Consider the following 17,499-nt stretch of genomic DNA (forward strand, 5'->3'; position numbering starts at 1 on the left):
GGAGAAGGGGCAGGGGGGCATATCCACGGATAAGCCTCCTGATCGAAAGATCTGAGATGGCCACGGGAGCAGCAAGGCCCATGGACCCAATAAATGCATTGAACGGTCTTTTTCGGCGTCGTGTACTAGAAGACACTCACATCCCATTCTCCCTCCCGTCTAGGTCCCGGGAGGGTGCTCTTCCCTCTTTCTACAAATTTCCCATATCCCTTCTTGCCCAATAGTCCACCGCCATCTCTATTCCAGACTATCTCGCCTCTGAGGATGGTGTACCGCGGCCATTGATTGAGCTCCATGCCTTCGAAGGGCGTGTAGTCTACATTATGGTGGAGCATGGAGTTGGTGAGTTTGAATGTACCCAACTTCCCCGGCGGATACCAGATGGTCAAATCAGCATCACTGACTCCAGGTAAGATAGTTCCCTTCTGAGGATACAAGCCATACAATCGCGCCGCATTGGTGCTGGTAACCTCCACAAACTTCTGTAGAGGAAGTCTATTCGCACTCAGGGTCAGAGCAAGTCGGGTCTCGATGCCCGGACAGCCGTTGGGAATCCCGCTGAATCTCCCTTCAGGATACCCTGCGCTAATGATGGACTTCTTGCCTTTCTCATAATCATCGTACATGAACGGGCAGTGATCGGATGAGAGGACGGTAAAGGTCCCGTTTGCGAGACCAAGCCAAATAGCGTCGTGGTCATGGGAGGACTCGCGAGGTGGGGGAGAACAGACACATTTCGCGCCTTCGAAGTCTGGTTTGTCCAGATCCGAGCGAGTGAGGAAGAGATACTGTGGACAAGTCTCAGCGTAGACGGGAAGACCACGGGTTTGAGCATGGCGAAGGTGAGCTGCTGCGCTAGGTGAAGAGACGTGGACGACGAGGCTATGGGTCGTCGGAATTAGTTGATTCCAACAGATCTACTGGGAACAAACTTACATTGGGGTATCCATCAATTCAGCCAGGGCAATGGCACGGTTCGTTGCTTCCGTCTCAACAAGTTGCGGTCTGGATGTGGCATGGTATTTGGGTGCGAAAAGTTGCCTCTCCTCCAACTTCTTCGTCATCCAGTTCAACACGTCTCCATTTTCAGCGTGGATCATTGTTGTGATCCCCTCTTTCCTAGACGCCAACATTACGTCCAGTATCTCATCATCTCTCAATTGCAGGGCCGCGTAGGTCATATAGATCTTCAACGACGAAATACCGAGCTCGCGCAGACGAGGAAATTCCGACAAAGCTTGCTCACCTGGGTGGCCAACCAGCATGTGGAATGAGTAGTCGCTATAGCAGTTGTCTTTGGCACGCATGTGAGTGTCTTCGAGGACCTTGAGGAGAGAAGGCATTGTTTTCGCTTGAGGGGCGAAGGCTCTGCAAAGGATTGTGAGTATTCGTCGTCAACAAGGAGCATAATATCGACGAACACGATGGTCGTTGTTCCTCCGCAAATGCTGCTTCGTGTGCCTATCCAATTTCTCAGCTAATACCCACGTCTTGTGTGACATTTTTGCTGACCCGTTTCAAAATTATCCGAACTCCTTCCTTTCCCTCCAAACAGCGCAGGTTCCTCGAGATGGACATGGCAGTCAATGCCGCCTGGCTATGAACAGATCAGCCTCGTCCTCGATATCTCAGCCACCATTCGGCCGTACCATGACATATCCGCCCTCGGCATCGATCACTTTCTTCGCACTGCTCACGCCCAGCACACCGGGAGGGGTCAACAGCGCGATCTTCCCATCTTTGATCGCAATATCATATTGGGCAGTATCGGAGGCCGTCACCACGAGGCCGTTGATGACGAGAAGGTCGAAGTCATCCATCTTAGATCTACAACGACAAGCCAGTGAGGCCGGCAAGCTTGAAGAGATGAGTACATCACGCTTCGAACTCGGCAGAGTCCGACTTTTGCGGGGTCTATCAATAGTTCCTGGGACGGATGCCGGTTCGATTGGAGGAATGATTCCAGACAAGAGCCAACACGGCTTCGATAAGAAGAATCGTCTATCTCCGGATTGTTCAAGTGGGCAACTGCGTCTTTCTCCAGATCTGCACTTCTATCAGCACCCCATTGGGCCTAGGCTTTTATCGATGAAGTAATCTACCCAAGTACGCATCAATCTCGTCCACAAGGCCCTTTTGGGCCATAGGAAACCTCGCCCCGATCCAGCCGTCTGGTCTGACAACGAACACGACCCCTGAGTCAATTTCAACGCCGTACCTCTGGTTCGCCTCGCCGTCCCTGTCATAGTACACCTTCCCCAGAGGATCGGTTCCCAGCTCAAACCAAGCATTGCCGACCTTTTCGGGCAGAATGGTGATAAAGTCCACGGGCCAAGGTCGCATGGGAGCAGAAGAGCCATTCAAATGAACACCATTTGTCTCTGCTTTTGGAGTTGAGGTCCTCTGGTCCTGCAGGTATTTGTTCTTCCCAACGTCGGACTTCATTGCCATAAATGAGTCCTTTCCTTGTGGTGACTTTCCAATAAAAACAAGCACGTAGAATCTCGCTACGTTGGTCAAGAGAGTCTGCAACCAAACGGGCTCCCATAACGCCGGCGTTAACAATTGAACATCTGGCGCACGGTAACCTGGAATGGCCGGAGCGGGGATGATGGACCGTTTAGCAAGAATTTCGGCACCTTCGTCGCCGTCGTCCTCTCTCGAAACGGCGATATTGGGATCAAATCCAATCGTGAGGCCGGTGTTGAATCCTTTAGCTTCTTGCAAAATCCTTCCAAGTACAACATTCGGATCCTCGCTCTTGTCACCTGCCCGGTCCTTAGGTAACCTCCCTGAGACAAGGACGCTGATATCCTCATCATACTTGATCAGTTTCCTTGCGTTTGGTCTCCTCTCGAGCTCATAGGTCTCCAGGATTTCCCGTTTCAATACGCCGATCAACACGAGCGCCAGCTTCCAACCGAGATTAACGGCATCATGCATACCAGCATTCATGCCTTGTCCAGCGCCCGAACTGTGGCTGTGAGCTGCATCGCCCGCAATGAAGACAGATTCTTTGGCCCAGAAATTCTTTGCGACACGTTGGCCGACACTGTACACGCTTGCCCAATCCACTCTCTCGTATTCAATGTCGAACGGCTTGACCGAGAGTTGGGCCTCCTGAACAAAAGCCTCTTGATTCAACTCTTTGTACATCTTCCTTCGCTCCTCGTTCAGCGCAAATCCAATTCTGGTCGCTCCATGGTCGAGGGGAATCCAAAGTACGTTGCCGTAGATGGGGCTCTCAATGGCACCGTACGATCGAGGTTTCGGCATTGTCGTGCTTTTCAAGACACCGTCAATCCTCACCCATTTATCTTCCGTCCTGTCTCCGTCAGACTCTATTCCTGCGGCGCCACGTACGAGGGTTCTTGATCCGTCACACCCGATCAAATAACGACACTTCACCATATATTCCCTCTCGTTACCCTCACCAGCACTGCTGTCGAAGATCCTAGCCTTGACTCTCCCCTTTCCACCGACTCCCACAGAATCATCAACTTCGAGTCCGACAAACTTCCTCATCTCACTGACCTCAACACCCAGTTTCCGCAGCTCGGCCCGAAAACTGTCCTCGACGAATTTCTGCCGCAGCACACTGGCAAACTTAAATCTCGTATCTTCAATACCCTCCAAAAAGCTCCATCCTCGTCCAAATACCTCGGTGCCGGTAGAGTCGTACGCCGCGGACGACCGTACGGCGACGCACTGCTGTGTGATCTGTTCCGCAAGCCCCATCTGGGACAGGATCTCCATTGATCGTGGCCAGAAAGTCACGGCACGCCCAAATGTTTCTTGCACTGGTTTGGGGTGTGTTTCCACAATGTGGATCGTTATAGGTGCTGATTCTGGACGTGGAGAGATGGGCGGTGACGAGAATCGTCGAAGTTGGTATGCCAGATTCAGACCGACGGGGCCCGCACCAACGATGAGCACGTCCACGTCCACTTCAACCGGGGACGACATTTGGGCTCGTTGTCGTTTCTCCTGTGGGATACTTCAAGCTCGACAGCTCAGCGGTTGCACAGCTTCAGGAAGTCGCTGCCAACGAAAAGCGTTCCTCAGCGCTCTGCGCGAATCTTGAATTTCCCTTTCAACCTTTACTCCTCTCGACTCTCGTGGAGAGTGGTTTATGAGACGTTCTGTATTGACAGCGGCCGAATAAATAGGCTGACTCTGCCACACAGTCGGTTCGATTTCGAATCGATCGGCGCTTTCCTTTCTCTTCAGCTGCAAATACGATCAATGAACTATTCCAGCCTGGGAGGATATGTCATGGTCCATAGATCATGGGCGACGAGAACACCATGGTGAGAATTGAAGATGCTCGCCACAAGAATAATGCACATGTCCGCGTCCGATGGTCGTCAACTCGATGCCGCTTGTGGTTGGTTAACGGCCCCTTATCGCCAACCCTGAGAGGGCGGGCGAGGCTGCGATAAGATAAGCGACAGTCTCTCCCCCCAAGCACCTAACACATGGGCCTGTCTTCCATCCCATTACTCCTTAGTAGGTTACATTACTGGCCTCTGATTTCCACTGTCATACCAACTACCGACTGGAGCAGATGTATACAGACTGATGTGAGAAGAACGATCTTCTCCGACCCATCCATTTACAATACGAAGATGTGGGGGACTGGATCCATGAGGGCGGAAAACACCGCCTTCGGGTGAGTTAGGTTTCGATACTTTTCAGATTAACACAAGGGGTGACTTTTTCGGATGACTGTGGAGCCATGGATTTCGCCGTGCCTTTAAAGATTTAAAGAAATTGCACAGTGAAAATTTTGGAGTTCAGACTGCACACGGGGCAGTGAAGGGGCAAGACCAGGTAAGATCAGATCAGACCAAGGTAAAATAAGTTCGGTCGCATGACGACATGATACGAGGCTGAGAATATCCTGCTCATGTAGTTCTCCCATTGTGTGTGTTTCAGCTTCAGTTATCCTCCACATAATAGTCTTTCGTCCTTTCTGCCGCATCGGCCATTACCTCTTTAATCGCGCTCTCCGCATGTCTGGGGACAAGCATGACCTTGAAATCCCTCGGGATCGCCACCAATGCGGACTTGAATTGATTGTAGTCCACGTAGTCTGTATTAGGAGGCTCCGTCTCGCTCGCTACAATCTTGTAACACGTCAGCAATCTTATGAGCGCCGTGTACAGAAGCCGGCTGGCGATGAATTGGCCGGAACAAGCTCTTGATCCAGCTCCAAACGAGAAATGCTGAATTCCCTGGCCGGGCTTTTCTTCTGGTGCAACGCTTGATGGTTTCATGACGAATTCGTCATTCAGCCATCGTTCGGGATTGAAGACGCCGCCATCAGGGCCGAAGTGGTCGATGTCGTGGTTCGCCGCTTGCGCGTTGATGAGGATCATGGTCTTGGCGGGGATTTTGGCGCCGTTCCAGTCGATTTCAGTCACGGTCTTGCGGGGCAAGGACATGGCGCTGACCGTATAGTAGCGCGCAGCTTCCTTGATGATGGCGTTGACGTAGGGGACTTTCTCCTCTTGGAAACTGTGGGACCACACCGAGCGGATGTCGGGGTAGTATCGCTTGATGTCCTCGTACGCACGGTCCTGGAAAATTTGGCCTTCTTTGGTTGACAGTGAACCGATACACGACGTCAAGGTGCCTGGAATGGTTTCAAAGCCGCCCGACACCAACGAGAGACAAATGGATGAGACTTCCACGCCGGTCAGTTTTGTTTCTTGGTCTTTGAGGATGGCGGCGCTGATGCAGGGCTTATCGGTGCCCTTTTTGATCATGTCCCGGACTTTGTTGAGGAGGAAATTCAGGTATCGATCACGACGATCGCGAAGTTCCTTGGATCGTCGGTTCTTTTCGTTGCTGGGGAAGTAGCGCAGGATAGGAACGTAATCTTGATAGTTTTCTGAGGCAGATCGCAGGAGGGAAATGGCCGAGCCGACATGCAGAATTTCTCTGAGCATTTCATCATAAACATTGTCCATTCGGATACCATAACAGAGGGTCAAGGTCGTGTTGAGGGCATAGCGCTGGATATATGGTCGAACCGCAATCTCTTGTTTGCCATTCATGCTATCACGGAAGAGGTCGCGAATGATGCAGTACGATTCGAGGTCGAACATGTCGAAATACCCTCTCATAGCAGGTCGCCCCAGAGCTTGACCGGCGGCCTTTCGTTTGTTCTTGCACGATGCATCCCACGGACTCGAGCCAATGGTGAAGCCTTGAGTTGATGATATCACTCCATGGAAAGTGTACAGTGTTGGCCTGTCAATGACAGCGGTTTGATGGCCGATCAACATCTGCTTTGCGTCTTCGAATGAATTCACCACAACGGCTCGAGTGTTGCCGAGACGAATTTGGAAGACGGACTGACGGTACTTACGCCACCATCCTTCGCAAACCGTTGCGTGATCGGGACCGAGCTGTAGTAGATGGCCGAGGATAGGTAAAGCGCCTGGTATTTCCGGGATGCCTTTGATCTTGGGGATGTCTGTGAGTGTCGACCACTACAGGTGTCAGTTTCAAGATCTCCTAGGAAGATGTGAACTTACCCAATACAACCCAAAGGCAAACAGGGTTGCGGCAGCAAGCCACAACGCGTAGTCATGGTCGATCGCCTGGAAAAGGCCATTCACCGTTAGAGCCATCCGTCCTTGCAGTCTCTCGGGCAAGGCTTGATGTTTCCGTGCTTGTAGGATCCCTCCCAGAGTTCTTCTGAAACCTATTTGAAGATCGAAAAGCAAAATTTATATTGCAGAATTCTCTGCCCTGGGAGCAAACGTCAAGGGAGTATGGGGGAACCGACTGGGCGGACTTGAGCGAGAAAGCTTAGACGGAGAAGGACGGCAGAAGTTCGAGTCGTGGCGGACAGAGCCGCGGTATTAGAGCCTCCACATGACAACGCATTTAGACGGAGGTTGTGGGTGCCTGGAGACTTGGTGACCAACATGTCTTCTCTTTCTGTCAGTGATTTGTTTGGAGTCAACGGTCGAGTAGCCTTGGTCACGGGGGGATGCAGCGGGATTGGCCTGATGATTGCAAAGGTAAATTGATCTGCCTCCGAGCATCCCCAAACGTTGACGTGAGGTAGGGTCTGGTCTCAAATGGGGCAAAAGTCTATGTGACTGCTTTGCCAACAGATGACATTAGAGGAGCCGTGGCCGAGCTCACAGATCTAGGAAAATCGTCTGGTGGGACTGCCATAGGGTAAAAAAAAAAAAAAAGGCAAGATTGTCCTTTCGGCCATTCACTGATTAGAAAATGTGACAGGTTTGCCAGTGACCTGTCATCGAAAGAAGGAATCGCTGCCGTGGCCCAAGAGCTCGAAAAACATGAGACTCACCTGGACATCCTGTGTTCGAACGCCGGTATTCGACGAGATCCTCCGAAGATGTGCAATGTGAAGGCTGCTTCACTAGAGGAACTGCAAACATCCTTATGGTCATCCAAACATTCTGACTGGGATGACACTTTTCGTGTCAATGTGACGGCACACTACTTCTTATCCGTTGCATTGCTGAAATTGTTGGTGGCAGCCAGCAGCCTCGACTTGGGGGACGGTCGACAGGGGAAAGACGAAGGACGGGGAGTCATGATCATCACCAGTAGCTGTGCCAGTATGCACAACTGCACCAACATTGACTTGACCAGTTACGCAGCCAGTAAAGCAGCCATCGATCATTTAGTGGCATTGTTGGGAAGCAAGTTTGCCAAGTGTAAGTCTGGTGGGACCTCATCTCTCCCCCAAAATCAAGCTGATCATCGCAAATCGGCAGGGTATGTTCGAGTAAATGCCATCAATCCAGGCTGTGAGTCGAAACCTGAAAGAATTTGATGCCGTCAGGCTGAAAGCCCATCGCAGTTGTCCCGAGCAAAATGAACCCGGTGGAGGAAGGCAACAATCAATTTGCAGAACTGTTCAAAGCAATGCCAGCAGCACGGATTGGAAGAATGGAAGACATCGCCGGAGCCATCATATACTTGAGCAGTCAAGCCGGAGTAAGTCCATCCTTTCCGGAAGCGAGAGGCAGAAGTACTGATATGGGGGGCCACACAGGCATATGTGGACGGACGGTGTCTCTGTGTGGATGGAGGCCGAGTGCTGTTGGCGAATGGCCAGTAGAGCATATAGCATCCATTTATATCCGGCCAGATGATGAAATGAGGGAAGACGAGGAAAACAGAGATGACTCCTCGGGAAGCCCTTGAAATATAAGTCTTCTCAATTGGGGTTAGTTCCCCCTTTCTCTTGGCTGCATACGGTTCAATTAGGAAGGAGAGATATTGAACCGAAGGGACGTCGACGAAATATAAATTTCACCGCAACAGTTGCCGCTGGTACTGGAAGAGGCGCAAAGAGGATGAGATTTCGTAATTTTCTAGTACGATGAAGACCACCTGTGTGTGGGTTGAGGTGGAAGCCTCAAGACCCACGTAACCACGTGACCAAGACCGCCGGCCGAGTTGGGAGAGGTACTACAGAACAGAGCTCTATTGACGGGATAAGAAATCGAAGCTCATTTAACATCTGGTACCAACGACATCAAGCCCTGGGATACGGCGAATACGAACAGTGATGCAGGATGTGGATATGCAGGTAATCGTCCGGGTGGCGCGGGCTTTCGCGGGTTGCTGGTTGACCTTATCTCCCAATCGCATGCATTACTGACTTCGTCCAGCTGCCGATGCTGACTTCTCGAGCCTTCTCTTCGTTCCCACGGCTAGAACCTGCACAGCTCTCTGTACCTTGCAGAGCCCCCGTTGATCATCTTCCACCTTCCTGTTGAGTTCAAGATATCAATTCTACAGCGTTGCATCGCTGTGTTCCCAACGTCATTATCGGCCGCCGAGCTTCCAGCTTCCTTCCTACTTAGCTACCGAAAGCTACATAGCTACCACCCCCCAAGGTATCATTGATCGTTTGTTTGGCGACAAAGAGGTACTTTCATGCCGGTTCAAGATGGGTTGGTCATACGAGAGAACCATGGACCGGATGCATAGGTCGTTGCCATTTATTTCCTCTCGATCCTCCTCTTCTGCTCCGGCAAATCCGTCACGTTTCCACCATGAGAGGAGCTCTGTTTCTCAGTGCCAGTTCGCTGTGCGGTTTGGTGTGGGCCAGGTTCGTCCACGAGAATCGGATTCGAAGAGACCGCTCTAATGGACGCAGGAATCTGGCGCCGGCTCCTCATGGCTTGCGCGTGCGCGATGTTGACCCAGAGGATCTCTATCCGGCACACAACATATCAGTTCCCGTGGACCATTTCCATAATGACTCCCGATACGAGCCTCACTCGGATGAGTATTTCAATCTGCGTTATTTCTTCGATGCGACCTACTACCGGCCAGGAGGCCCTGTCATAGTCCTCCAGAGTGGCGAAACCGATGCCACCGGTCGTTTGCCTTTTTTGCAGAAAGGCATAGTCTACCAATTGGCTTCAGCACTTCATGGAATCGGAGTGGTTCTCGAACACCGATACTATGGTACAAGTTTTCCCGTCCCAGATCTGTCCACGGAAAATATGCGCTTCCTCTCCACCGATCAGGCGGTCGCCGATCAAGCCTATTTTGCCTCACATATCGTTTTCCCCGGCCTTGAGCACTTGAACCTGACCGCTCCGGGCACTCCCTACCTCGCATATGGTGGCTCTTATGCCGGCGGTGTCGTGGCGTTCCTCCGCCTCCTGTATCCTGACCTCACCTGGGGCGCGATCAGTTCGAGCGGAGTGACAAAGGCCATCTATGATTATTGGGAATATTATGAGCCGCTAAGGGAGTACGCTCCGGCCGAGTGCATTGCGACACAAGTCAAGCTCATCAACATCATTGACAATATTTTGTTGAAAAACGACTCGAACACCGTGGCAGAGCTCAAAGCCGGTTTCGGGATGGAATCATTGACGTACAGCAATGACTTTGCGAATTTGGCATCGGCTGGAATTGGCTGGTGGCAGTCCAGAAATTGGTCCCCGGACGAAAACAGTCCCGAGTTCGACTATTATTGCGGCAACATTACCTCGGATTCCATCCTCTGGCCCGGCTACGTTGGAAAGGAGTCAACGGCTGTATCGCTCATCGAAGCCGGCGGCTGGGGTAACGAAAGCACGGTATGGACAAACCGCATGCTAAATTGGATGGCGTGGATCAGTGACAGCTATGTTGGAGACTGCGAGGACACGTTGGATGAGTGCTATAGCTACAACAATGCGTCAGCCGCCATGTACACCGACAAGGACATTTCCAACTATAATGCTTTGTCTTGGTCCTATCAATACTGCACTGAATGGGGTTACATTCAGACTGGATCCGGGGTGCCGGCCGACCGACTCCCCTTGATATCTCGCCTGCTCACTCTGGAATACTTGACACAAGTCTGCCGGTATGCTTTCAACATTACTTCCCGGCCTGATGTCGACGCAGTCAATAAGTATGGAGGCTTCAATATCTCATATCCACGATTGGCCATCATAGGAGGAGAGGCCGACCCATGGCGTCCGGCGACACCACTGGCGACGCTGGACATTCCCGATCGATTGAATGATACGAGCACAGCAAGCGAGCCGATTATTCTGATCCCCGGCGCGATCCACCACTGGGATGAAAATGGGTTGTTCCCCAATGAAACAAGTCCCGAGTTGCCTCCTCCGTCAGTGGCTGATGCTCAAAACCAACTGGTGCAAGCAGCACAAGAATGGATGATGGAATGGGCACAATCGCAACTGTAAAGTGTGCCGGTCTCACTTTGAGGAGAGGGGCGAGCGGTAGGGTCGAAATACAAAATTTCTTGGTCGCATGTGCACACCCCCGGAGAAGATCATACCATAAAAAGAGCTTAACTCGGCTTGTGTGAGCATGCTAGCTGATCGGAATTCGGGAGAAAGCTGTGCGACCTGAGTCAAACAGTGGAGTCAGCTTGCCCAGCTTTGTGCTACGCAAGTGTACCTCAACGTAAGACAAAACCTGCTTGAACTGAAGAAGCGAGCAACAGACATGGACAAAGCGCCTGGATAGGCGAACCTGAAGTACGTACTATCGAGTTTTAGATACATATATATAGAAGTAATGGCGTGCACTGGATTCATTACGTGAAGAAAGCAAATGAAGCAATCATCGCTTTGCATTAGCTGTATGCCCCAGAGGAGGATGAGCGCACGGTTGTGTGTACTTTAGGATCGTGAGTGTGGGTGCTAGCACGAGGATTACGGAGATCAATAAGGGGCAAGGCCTATGGTTACGTACCCGGTAACGGGCCCAGAGGATGTCGACGTCTCACATGGGCGTGGCTGGGCACGTGTTTTTGTGTTTTCCATGGATTCTTCCGGACAAGAACAGACCGTCTCATCTGTTCATAGTCAGATGGTTCATAATCTGCACAAAAACCCAGCGGCCCCAGCATCAACAGCAAACTCCCCAGAAGCCAAAGTCGGAAGTCCAGAGGAGGGTGGGGACTATGAACTGCCATTTCATTCGTCTGTCCAGCTTCGCTTGTCTGTTTCCCGTCCCGGCCAATCGATATTGCAGTCTGGGCGCTCAGAGCAGGTCCTGGTTGGTTGATGTCCAAGGCTCGTCACATTCGCCATCGTCCTCAATTTTCACGCCTTAATTAGCTTGAGCGTTTTGACTTTTGTGGTACCTGCAACCTTTGTTCCAGGGTCTCTGTCATTGGTACCTCCACTTTCCCCAGAAGGATACATCATAGTACCTGACACTGGAGATCGCGATTTGCTGACGGGCATGTGGGTTGGCCTCTTGACCGCCACCCGCTCTCGTCAGTACTCTACGCCGATACCGTTGTTCTCTCGTGAGAAAACGAGTTGAAGACAAAAGCAGCCAACCATCTCATCGACGACCTGCCAATTCGGCAGTGCCCCCGTGCTCATTGTCGCCCCCCTCTTCCGGGCGTGTGTGCGCCAGCGATGAAACGTTGGCCTTTCGGTCATGCTTCCTACTTGCCCCACTTTTCCCCCTCGGACCTGCAGCAAGTTGGCAACCTCCGACACTCATCAAAAAGCTCCGCCGAAAAGCGTTTCCCAGAGCTTGCAATCTCATTTTCAGTCCTAGGACCGCCTCTTTCTTTTCTCCGCTTTTTCTCTTCTGCAAGATTGACTCGTTCATGGTTCTTAATCCGGTAACAATCGTCACATCCATTGGGTCGGAAATTTCGTTGGCTTGTCAGAATCCCCAGTTCACAGCCGACATTTTTAGCAAGAGTGGTCCTTTGTGGCTTGCGCTTTTCCCTTTTGTTCACTCAGGTAACCGAGCGGACAGGGACAAGGACCATCATGTTCCGATCTGCCCATCCAGGTTGTCCCCGTTACTTTTGAACTCTGTCACAGCCTCTGTTCCATCAGAAGGATCGTGCTACTGTCAGAGTTCCAGATGACAGGTGACTCCAGTCCCTCCCAGGAAGCCTCTAGACTTCTTCAGCCTCTTGCCATTGTTCTGATAATGGATTCATTCGTACCTTCTCCCAACCTTGACACACCACCCTCCACCGAAGTGCATGCGTCACCAACAATGGATCAAGCCTTGAAAACCCGAAAATTGAGCTCTGTGTCTGTGCGGAGGAAAAAGTTTCAAGAGAGACAACAACAGCATGCTGTGGAGAAAGAGAAGCTTCAAGAACACAAGAGCCAGGTTGTGAGGTATGGCCATACGGCAGAACATGCGGAGGAGCCGGACGATGCTTCAGCGGACGACATGGAATTGGACGTGGAACGGTTCGATCGAGAATCCTCCGTTGAAACACCTTCTGAGGGCAGCGTTCTAACGCCAGACGACACGCTCTTGAATGGAACCGCATTTGTCAAATCGACCCAGCCCCAGACGAGTACCGCCATGCCTCTCAAGATCGATATTCCAGCCGAGGAAGAGGTCTTGCAATTGGAATTGGATGAGGACCGTGTTGTTGTCCCCCCTTCACCGCGACCTGTCCTGCAAGCCTCACTCGCTACGTTGTCAGACTTCCGGTACGATCGATATTCTTGCATCCTAGATTCACCGGTATCGGAAGCCTTGAGTCCAGATCTCGATACCGACGAGACCTTCTCACCGATCGAGACTGCCACCCCAGTTTCTTTCCAGCAACCCAAATCGAGGCCGTCACTGATTTCCATTGTCAGCGGCCCTCGGAGAAGCAAGCGACGAACCACTTCCGTGCAAAGTCCTCTCTCGCCAACCGTGCCACGCACATCAGAACGACCTCACAAACGTCAATCGACGAGTAGTACATACTCTTGTTTCCCTGCGGCGGAAGCGACGGTCTTCGAGGTCCCAGATTTGCCTGCGAATGCGTTTGAGCTCATTGCCAATGCGAGTCAGGAATCTCTTCTATCTACCAAGGAGCGCAAATCTAAGGCAGACCGAAAATCGAGTGTGCCTCGACTGTCGACTAATCTTAGTCACACACGCATGAGCAGCATCAAAAGTCTGATCAAAACACCCACATCCGCAACACACCAGCGATCGCTTTCAAGTCGCGCAAGCAGACCTTCGACGGCGAGTTTGTCAGGAATGGACACTCTCCATATCATGAAGAACCCGATTTCCTCCAACAGCACCACCAATATTCCATCGATGCAACGACCTCCTACATCAACAAGTCCGTCCAGCACGACGGCGGGATTGAATCACGCCAACATGACGGCCTTACCTTCCCTACCCACACCACCTACGGATGAAAGCGTTTCTGATCCTCTCGGGGGCAACAAACCAAATATGCAAAGAAAGAAATCTCTCTCGACACTACGCAGACGAAGTGAGAGCCTGGGACAAGCCATCAAAGGACTGGGCAAGATTACGACGAAACATGACGTTCCAATACCAACAGCACCAGCTGTGATGACACCGAAGAAACAGCAGCCGCCCCCTGATCTCTCCAATTTCCCCACGCCTCCTCTACCTTCACCACGGACGGGCAAAAGTAGTGCTGGATCGATTTCTTCTACCCGGACGAGGAGTAGTGCAGTCAACATTGGGTTGGGGTTGCGAAGTGTGGAAGGACTGTTGGGAAGATGATGTACCAAAGACTCGGACATTGAATGAGGGGAGGAAAACATATTCCAGATACAAGAGCAAGGGATAAATGCTCTTTGACGATTTATGAATTGGTTTCTTAGCGGGATTGTACAAAAGTGTAGTCTAGTATCGAGGCCTCTTGGGATTGTCTGGCCGAGAGTGCCAATCATAATAAAGTCTTCTCTGATCGAGATATATATGTGTGTGTGTTTCGTGAACGACAGCCGGAATGGATCTAGAACCTTGGTGCATTAGGCATGTGCTCCATTCCCCAGACTCGATCATGACACGAATTTAATTCTCTCCCTTCACCTCACTCTCACCGAGCCAGAAATGCCACCTCAAACCAGAGGCGGATCACCCGAACCAGGTCAGAGACCATTCTCCCAATCCGAATCCCTTCCACCAACTCTGCGTCCATATCTCGAAAACCTCCCGTGTCCGAACCCGTTGATCCCGGATCAACGCACCCCCACTGGTCCACGTATGGTCACACCAGACCGAGATATCGCTACGCCGACTCCGTCTCCGAAAATCGTGAGGTCCAACATTGCCGCGACGTTCGAACTGGGCATAGAAGGCGAAGAAATACCTGGAGAAGATGGGCGAGGAGAGAATGTTCAAGAAGAATCCGACGGGGAGGTCGCGGGCGTGACTCTCGACGACGACGATTTCGAATCCCATTATTCACGTCAGGAATCTTCAGCGTCGGAGGAGGAGGGCTCCGAGGAAGATGGAGACGTCGACGAACAACACCAAAATGGCACCGCTGCTGAGGGAGGAAGTTATTTCCCATCATCCGCCGACCGACCAGACTCGCTCTCTCGCGTACGGTCATTGCCTGCCCGTCCGCCGCCATCTGACGCAAATGGACAAGCACAAGGGCCTTCTCATCCTCACCCGCCCTTCAGCGGTCTTCACACTTCACAATCCACGACTTCGCTGCCCCCTCCACCTCCTCCACCACTCTATCCTCCTTTCTACAATCGACCACCGACTCCTCTCCCCCCTTCACCGAGCCTAACATCCCTTCTTCGCCCCCCCTCGTTGCTCAACCGGTCTGCCACCTCTACCCGCCCAACCACTCCGGATAGCTCAGACGTCGAAACTCCAAATGACACCGAGGCTGCTGTGGCTCACTCCGCTCGACGAGCTCACCCTCTGCCCCCGACTTCTCCTAAAGTACCGACGTACGAATACTATGGTTTCGTCCTGTACTTGGCCTCCTCCCTTGCCTTCTTGATATACATCCTGTGGTCATATCTGCCATCCCCCTTCCTCCACGCACTGGGAATAACATATTACCCCAACCGATGGTGGTCTCTCGCTATCCCGGCCTGGATCGTGGTATTGTTGATTTTCATCTATGTAGCACTCCTCAGCTACAATGTCGAATACCTGACCCTACCATTGTCGAGCCTAGAATGCATGGTAGACGAAGCGGGGAATGTGGCTGTCCTTGACGAATCGGGCCGAGTCATGAAGGGAGGAAGCAAACGACTCGTCAAAGAGCTCGAGGAACGGGCCAAAATGGAGAAGCACAGGGAGATGGAAACGGCGAAGATCAAAGGTGGAAAAGGGAGGAAATACTCCAAGGGGACGCATCGAAGCAAAGACAAAAGAAAACAGAGATCCTCCCGCACCAACTCGGAGCATGTTGAATCACCTCCACCAGAAATCCCAACTCGAGATTATCAGTATTCATCGTCTTCCAATCCCAATGCACACTCTTCACCATTCAGCCATACCACATATCCTTACTCTTTCCCTTCGACATATCCCTTTCTCACGAGCAACACTCATCCGAGTCAAATTCAGCATGAAGTCCAATCTCAGGGATCACATCCTGCTGATCCGAATTGGAAGCTCATTTGGAACGAGGGCACCGATGCCGTCATGGATGTGCCCATAGGAGGTGTATGTGAAGTTTTGTACGGCTAATATATTATGGCCACGTGAATGAATGCATGACTTTTCGACCACTGATACCTGAGCTACAGTCGTGTCTTATGGCAGTGATATTCCCGAATCCTCTCATGTAGGCTCCAAGGCTGACACAAGGGGCTCAAACACCCATGGTGCGTTAGTCCGGGTTCAATCCTCGCCTATCCATGCAAGCTGTGCAGGGCAGTCTACTAGGGCTGATTTCCATCCAGGCTACCCACCCGGCCTCGCTTTCACCCTCACCAACTGTTTCGTCACCGAACAGTGTGGATGAGGCCGAAAAAGAATGACCAAAGAAAAATTCCCTAAGAAAATGAACGAATCATGACTTGTTAAAACCTCTTCAGATCCATCACCTGCAAATTTGAAACCTTCAAGCCCAAATGCAACCACAATCACGACAGAACAATGCTTCTCTCAACCCTCAAGTCCTGGTCCCCATTTCGCATCGACGCCCTCGGCCTCGTCACCATCCTCGGCTTCCACGAAATCAATCTCTCTGTTGGCCGCTTCTTACACAGTTGGATCACCGAGTGCCTTCCGTTCCTCGGCGCCTTCACCGTCGCGAGCAACCAGATCCTCGAGCCTATTCCCGGCTTTGTCCTGTATAACATTTCCGATGGCATCATGGCGACGGATCTCTCAAGCTGGTTCACGCGCTGGCTGACACTCTACCCTTTGACATACACATCGACCGTGCTCGAATTTAAGACGGACGCCAACCCGTTACCGCATCCACGGTGGCTTGCGAGTCCGTCGTTGGGAATCTGCGTGTGTTCCCCGCTAATCGTCCTCGCGTGCCTGATGGGTGATTGGTGGGGGCTTGCCAACGCGCTCTCGATGACAGCGTCGGTGATCGTGCGCAAGGTTATTCTTTTGCAGAACCGCGCCGCCATTGATCGAGCAGTTCTACTTTCAACATCCCCATCTTTGCCCCAAGATGAAGTCGTCAAAGCCTTTTTAACGACTCCCTCGGGAAAAGCCGTAACGATCTACGCGCCACGCCGCATCGTTATCAATGTTCTGCTTACAAACACCACGCCCCTAAATCCAGCCTTGTACTCCGCCACGCGCATGACCGGCTGGGCTTCCTTCGCCATCCACATCGTCGCGCTCGGCATGACGAGTCTCTTCAACCAGCTCCTCTCCGTGGCTGTACTGGCAGTGAGCACGATTCTCGCGATTCGAGGCGTAGGCGACATGCCACACCTGCTCGGGGAGAGGTTGTACATTGATGTCTCGTGCAGGAGCGCCAACGAGTTTCGCGCCGCCGCGTACGCGGCCCTGAATCTGTCGGAGAAAGAAGAGCAATCGATGGTCCTCTGGAATTTGTTCCCACATCGGAGCAATACAAGGTGGTGGGAGAGGTATCGAGCCGCGATCGATGAAAGGAGTGGTGGTAACAAGCAGTGGGCAAGTTGGGACAAAATTCTCGCCGGTACCGTCACTCACAGTTCCCTTGAGAGTGAGAGCGAAACTAGGACGGGGAATGATGGACTGGGGGCTCCGGTGGAGAAGGAACAATATGGAGGAGAACAAGGATAA

General features: G+C 51.9%; 8 protein-coding genes across 8 annotated transcripts; 5 read left to right on the forward strand and 3 right to left on the reverse strand.

The window, feature by feature from the left end:
* Window positions 1-125: 125 nt before the first annotated feature.
* Window positions 126-1,820, reverse strand: Z518_00048 (dihydropyrimidinase; the record flags this gene model as incomplete). The annotated part of the gene is made up of 5 exons (XM_013420652.1): window positions 126-882; window positions 937-1,368; window positions 1,422-1,461; window positions 1,513-1,597; window positions 1,650-1,820. 5 exons carry the CDS (start codon window positions 1,818-1,820, stop codon window positions 126-128), a joined length of 1,485 nt encoding a protein of 494 aa, XP_013276106.1.
* Window positions 1,821-2,082: 262 nt separating this feature from the next.
* Window positions 2,083-3,966, reverse strand: Z518_00049 (uncharacterized protein; the record flags this gene model as incomplete). The annotated part of the gene is made up of 1 exon (XM_013420653.1): window positions 2,083-3,966. The coding sequence occupies one exon, from the start codon at window positions 3,964-3,966 to the stop codon at window positions 2,083-2,085; it is 1,884 nt and encodes a 627-aa protein (XP_013276107.1).
* A 974-nt stretch (window positions 3,967-4,940) lies between these two features.
* Window positions 4,941-6,641, reverse strand: Z518_00050 (uncharacterized protein; the record flags this gene model as incomplete). The annotated part of the gene is made up of 2 exons (XM_013420654.1): window positions 4,941-6,500; window positions 6,546-6,641. 2 exons carry the CDS (start codon window positions 6,639-6,641, stop codon window positions 4,941-4,943), a joined length of 1,656 nt encoding a protein of 551 aa, XP_013276108.1.
* A 300-nt stretch (window positions 6,642-6,941) lies between these two features.
* Z518_00051 (uncharacterized protein) lies at window positions 6,942-8,116 on the forward strand (the record flags this gene model as incomplete). The annotated part of the gene is made up of 6 exons (XM_013420655.1): window positions 6,942-7,037; window positions 7,085-7,200; window positions 7,264-7,709; window positions 7,770-7,802; window positions 7,856-7,992; window positions 8,051-8,116. The coding sequence occupies 6 exons, from the start codon at window positions 6,942-6,944 to the stop codon at window positions 8,114-8,116; spliced, it is 894 nt and encodes a 297-aa protein (XP_013276109.1).
* Window positions 8,117-9,059: 943 nt separating this feature from the next.
* Z518_00052 (uncharacterized protein) lies at window positions 9,060-10,718 on the forward strand (the record flags this gene model as incomplete). The annotated part of the gene is made up of 1 exon (XM_013420656.1): window positions 9,060-10,718. The coding sequence occupies one exon, from the start codon at window positions 9,060-9,062 to the stop codon at window positions 10,716-10,718; it is 1,659 nt and encodes a 552-aa protein (XP_013276110.1).
* Window positions 10,719-12,510: 1,792 nt separating this feature from the next.
* Z518_00053 (uncharacterized protein) lies at window positions 12,511-14,010 on the forward strand (the record flags this gene model as incomplete). The annotated part of the gene is made up of 1 exon (XM_013420657.1): window positions 12,511-14,010. One exon carries the CDS (start codon window positions 12,511-12,513, stop codon window positions 14,008-14,010), a length of 1,500 nt encoding a protein of 499 aa, XP_013276111.1.
* Window positions 14,011-14,343: 333 nt separating this feature from the next.
* Z518_00054 (uncharacterized protein) lies at window positions 14,344-15,951 on the forward strand (the record flags this gene model as incomplete). The annotated part of the gene is made up of 1 exon (XM_013420658.1): window positions 14,344-15,951. One exon carries the CDS (start codon window positions 14,344-14,346, stop codon window positions 15,949-15,951), a length of 1,608 nt encoding a protein of 535 aa, XP_013276112.1.
* Window positions 15,952-16,362: 411 nt separating this feature from the next.
* On the forward strand, window positions 16,363-17,499 carry Z518_00055 (uncharacterized protein; the record flags this gene model as incomplete). Its single annotated transcript, XM_013420659.1, has 1 exon — window positions 16,363-17,499. One exon carries the CDS (start codon window positions 16,363-16,365, stop codon window positions 17,497-17,499), a length of 1,137 nt encoding a protein of 378 aa, XP_013276113.1.

The sequence above is a fragment of the Rhinocladiella mackenziei genome (genome assembly GCF_000835555.1).
Source record: "Rhinocladiella mackenziei CBS 650.93 unplaced genomic scaffold supercont1.1, whole genome shotgun sequence".
Taxonomy (NCBI): domain Eukaryota; kingdom Fungi; phylum Ascomycota; class Eurotiomycetes; order Chaetothyriales; family Herpotrichiellaceae; genus Rhinocladiella; species Rhinocladiella mackenziei.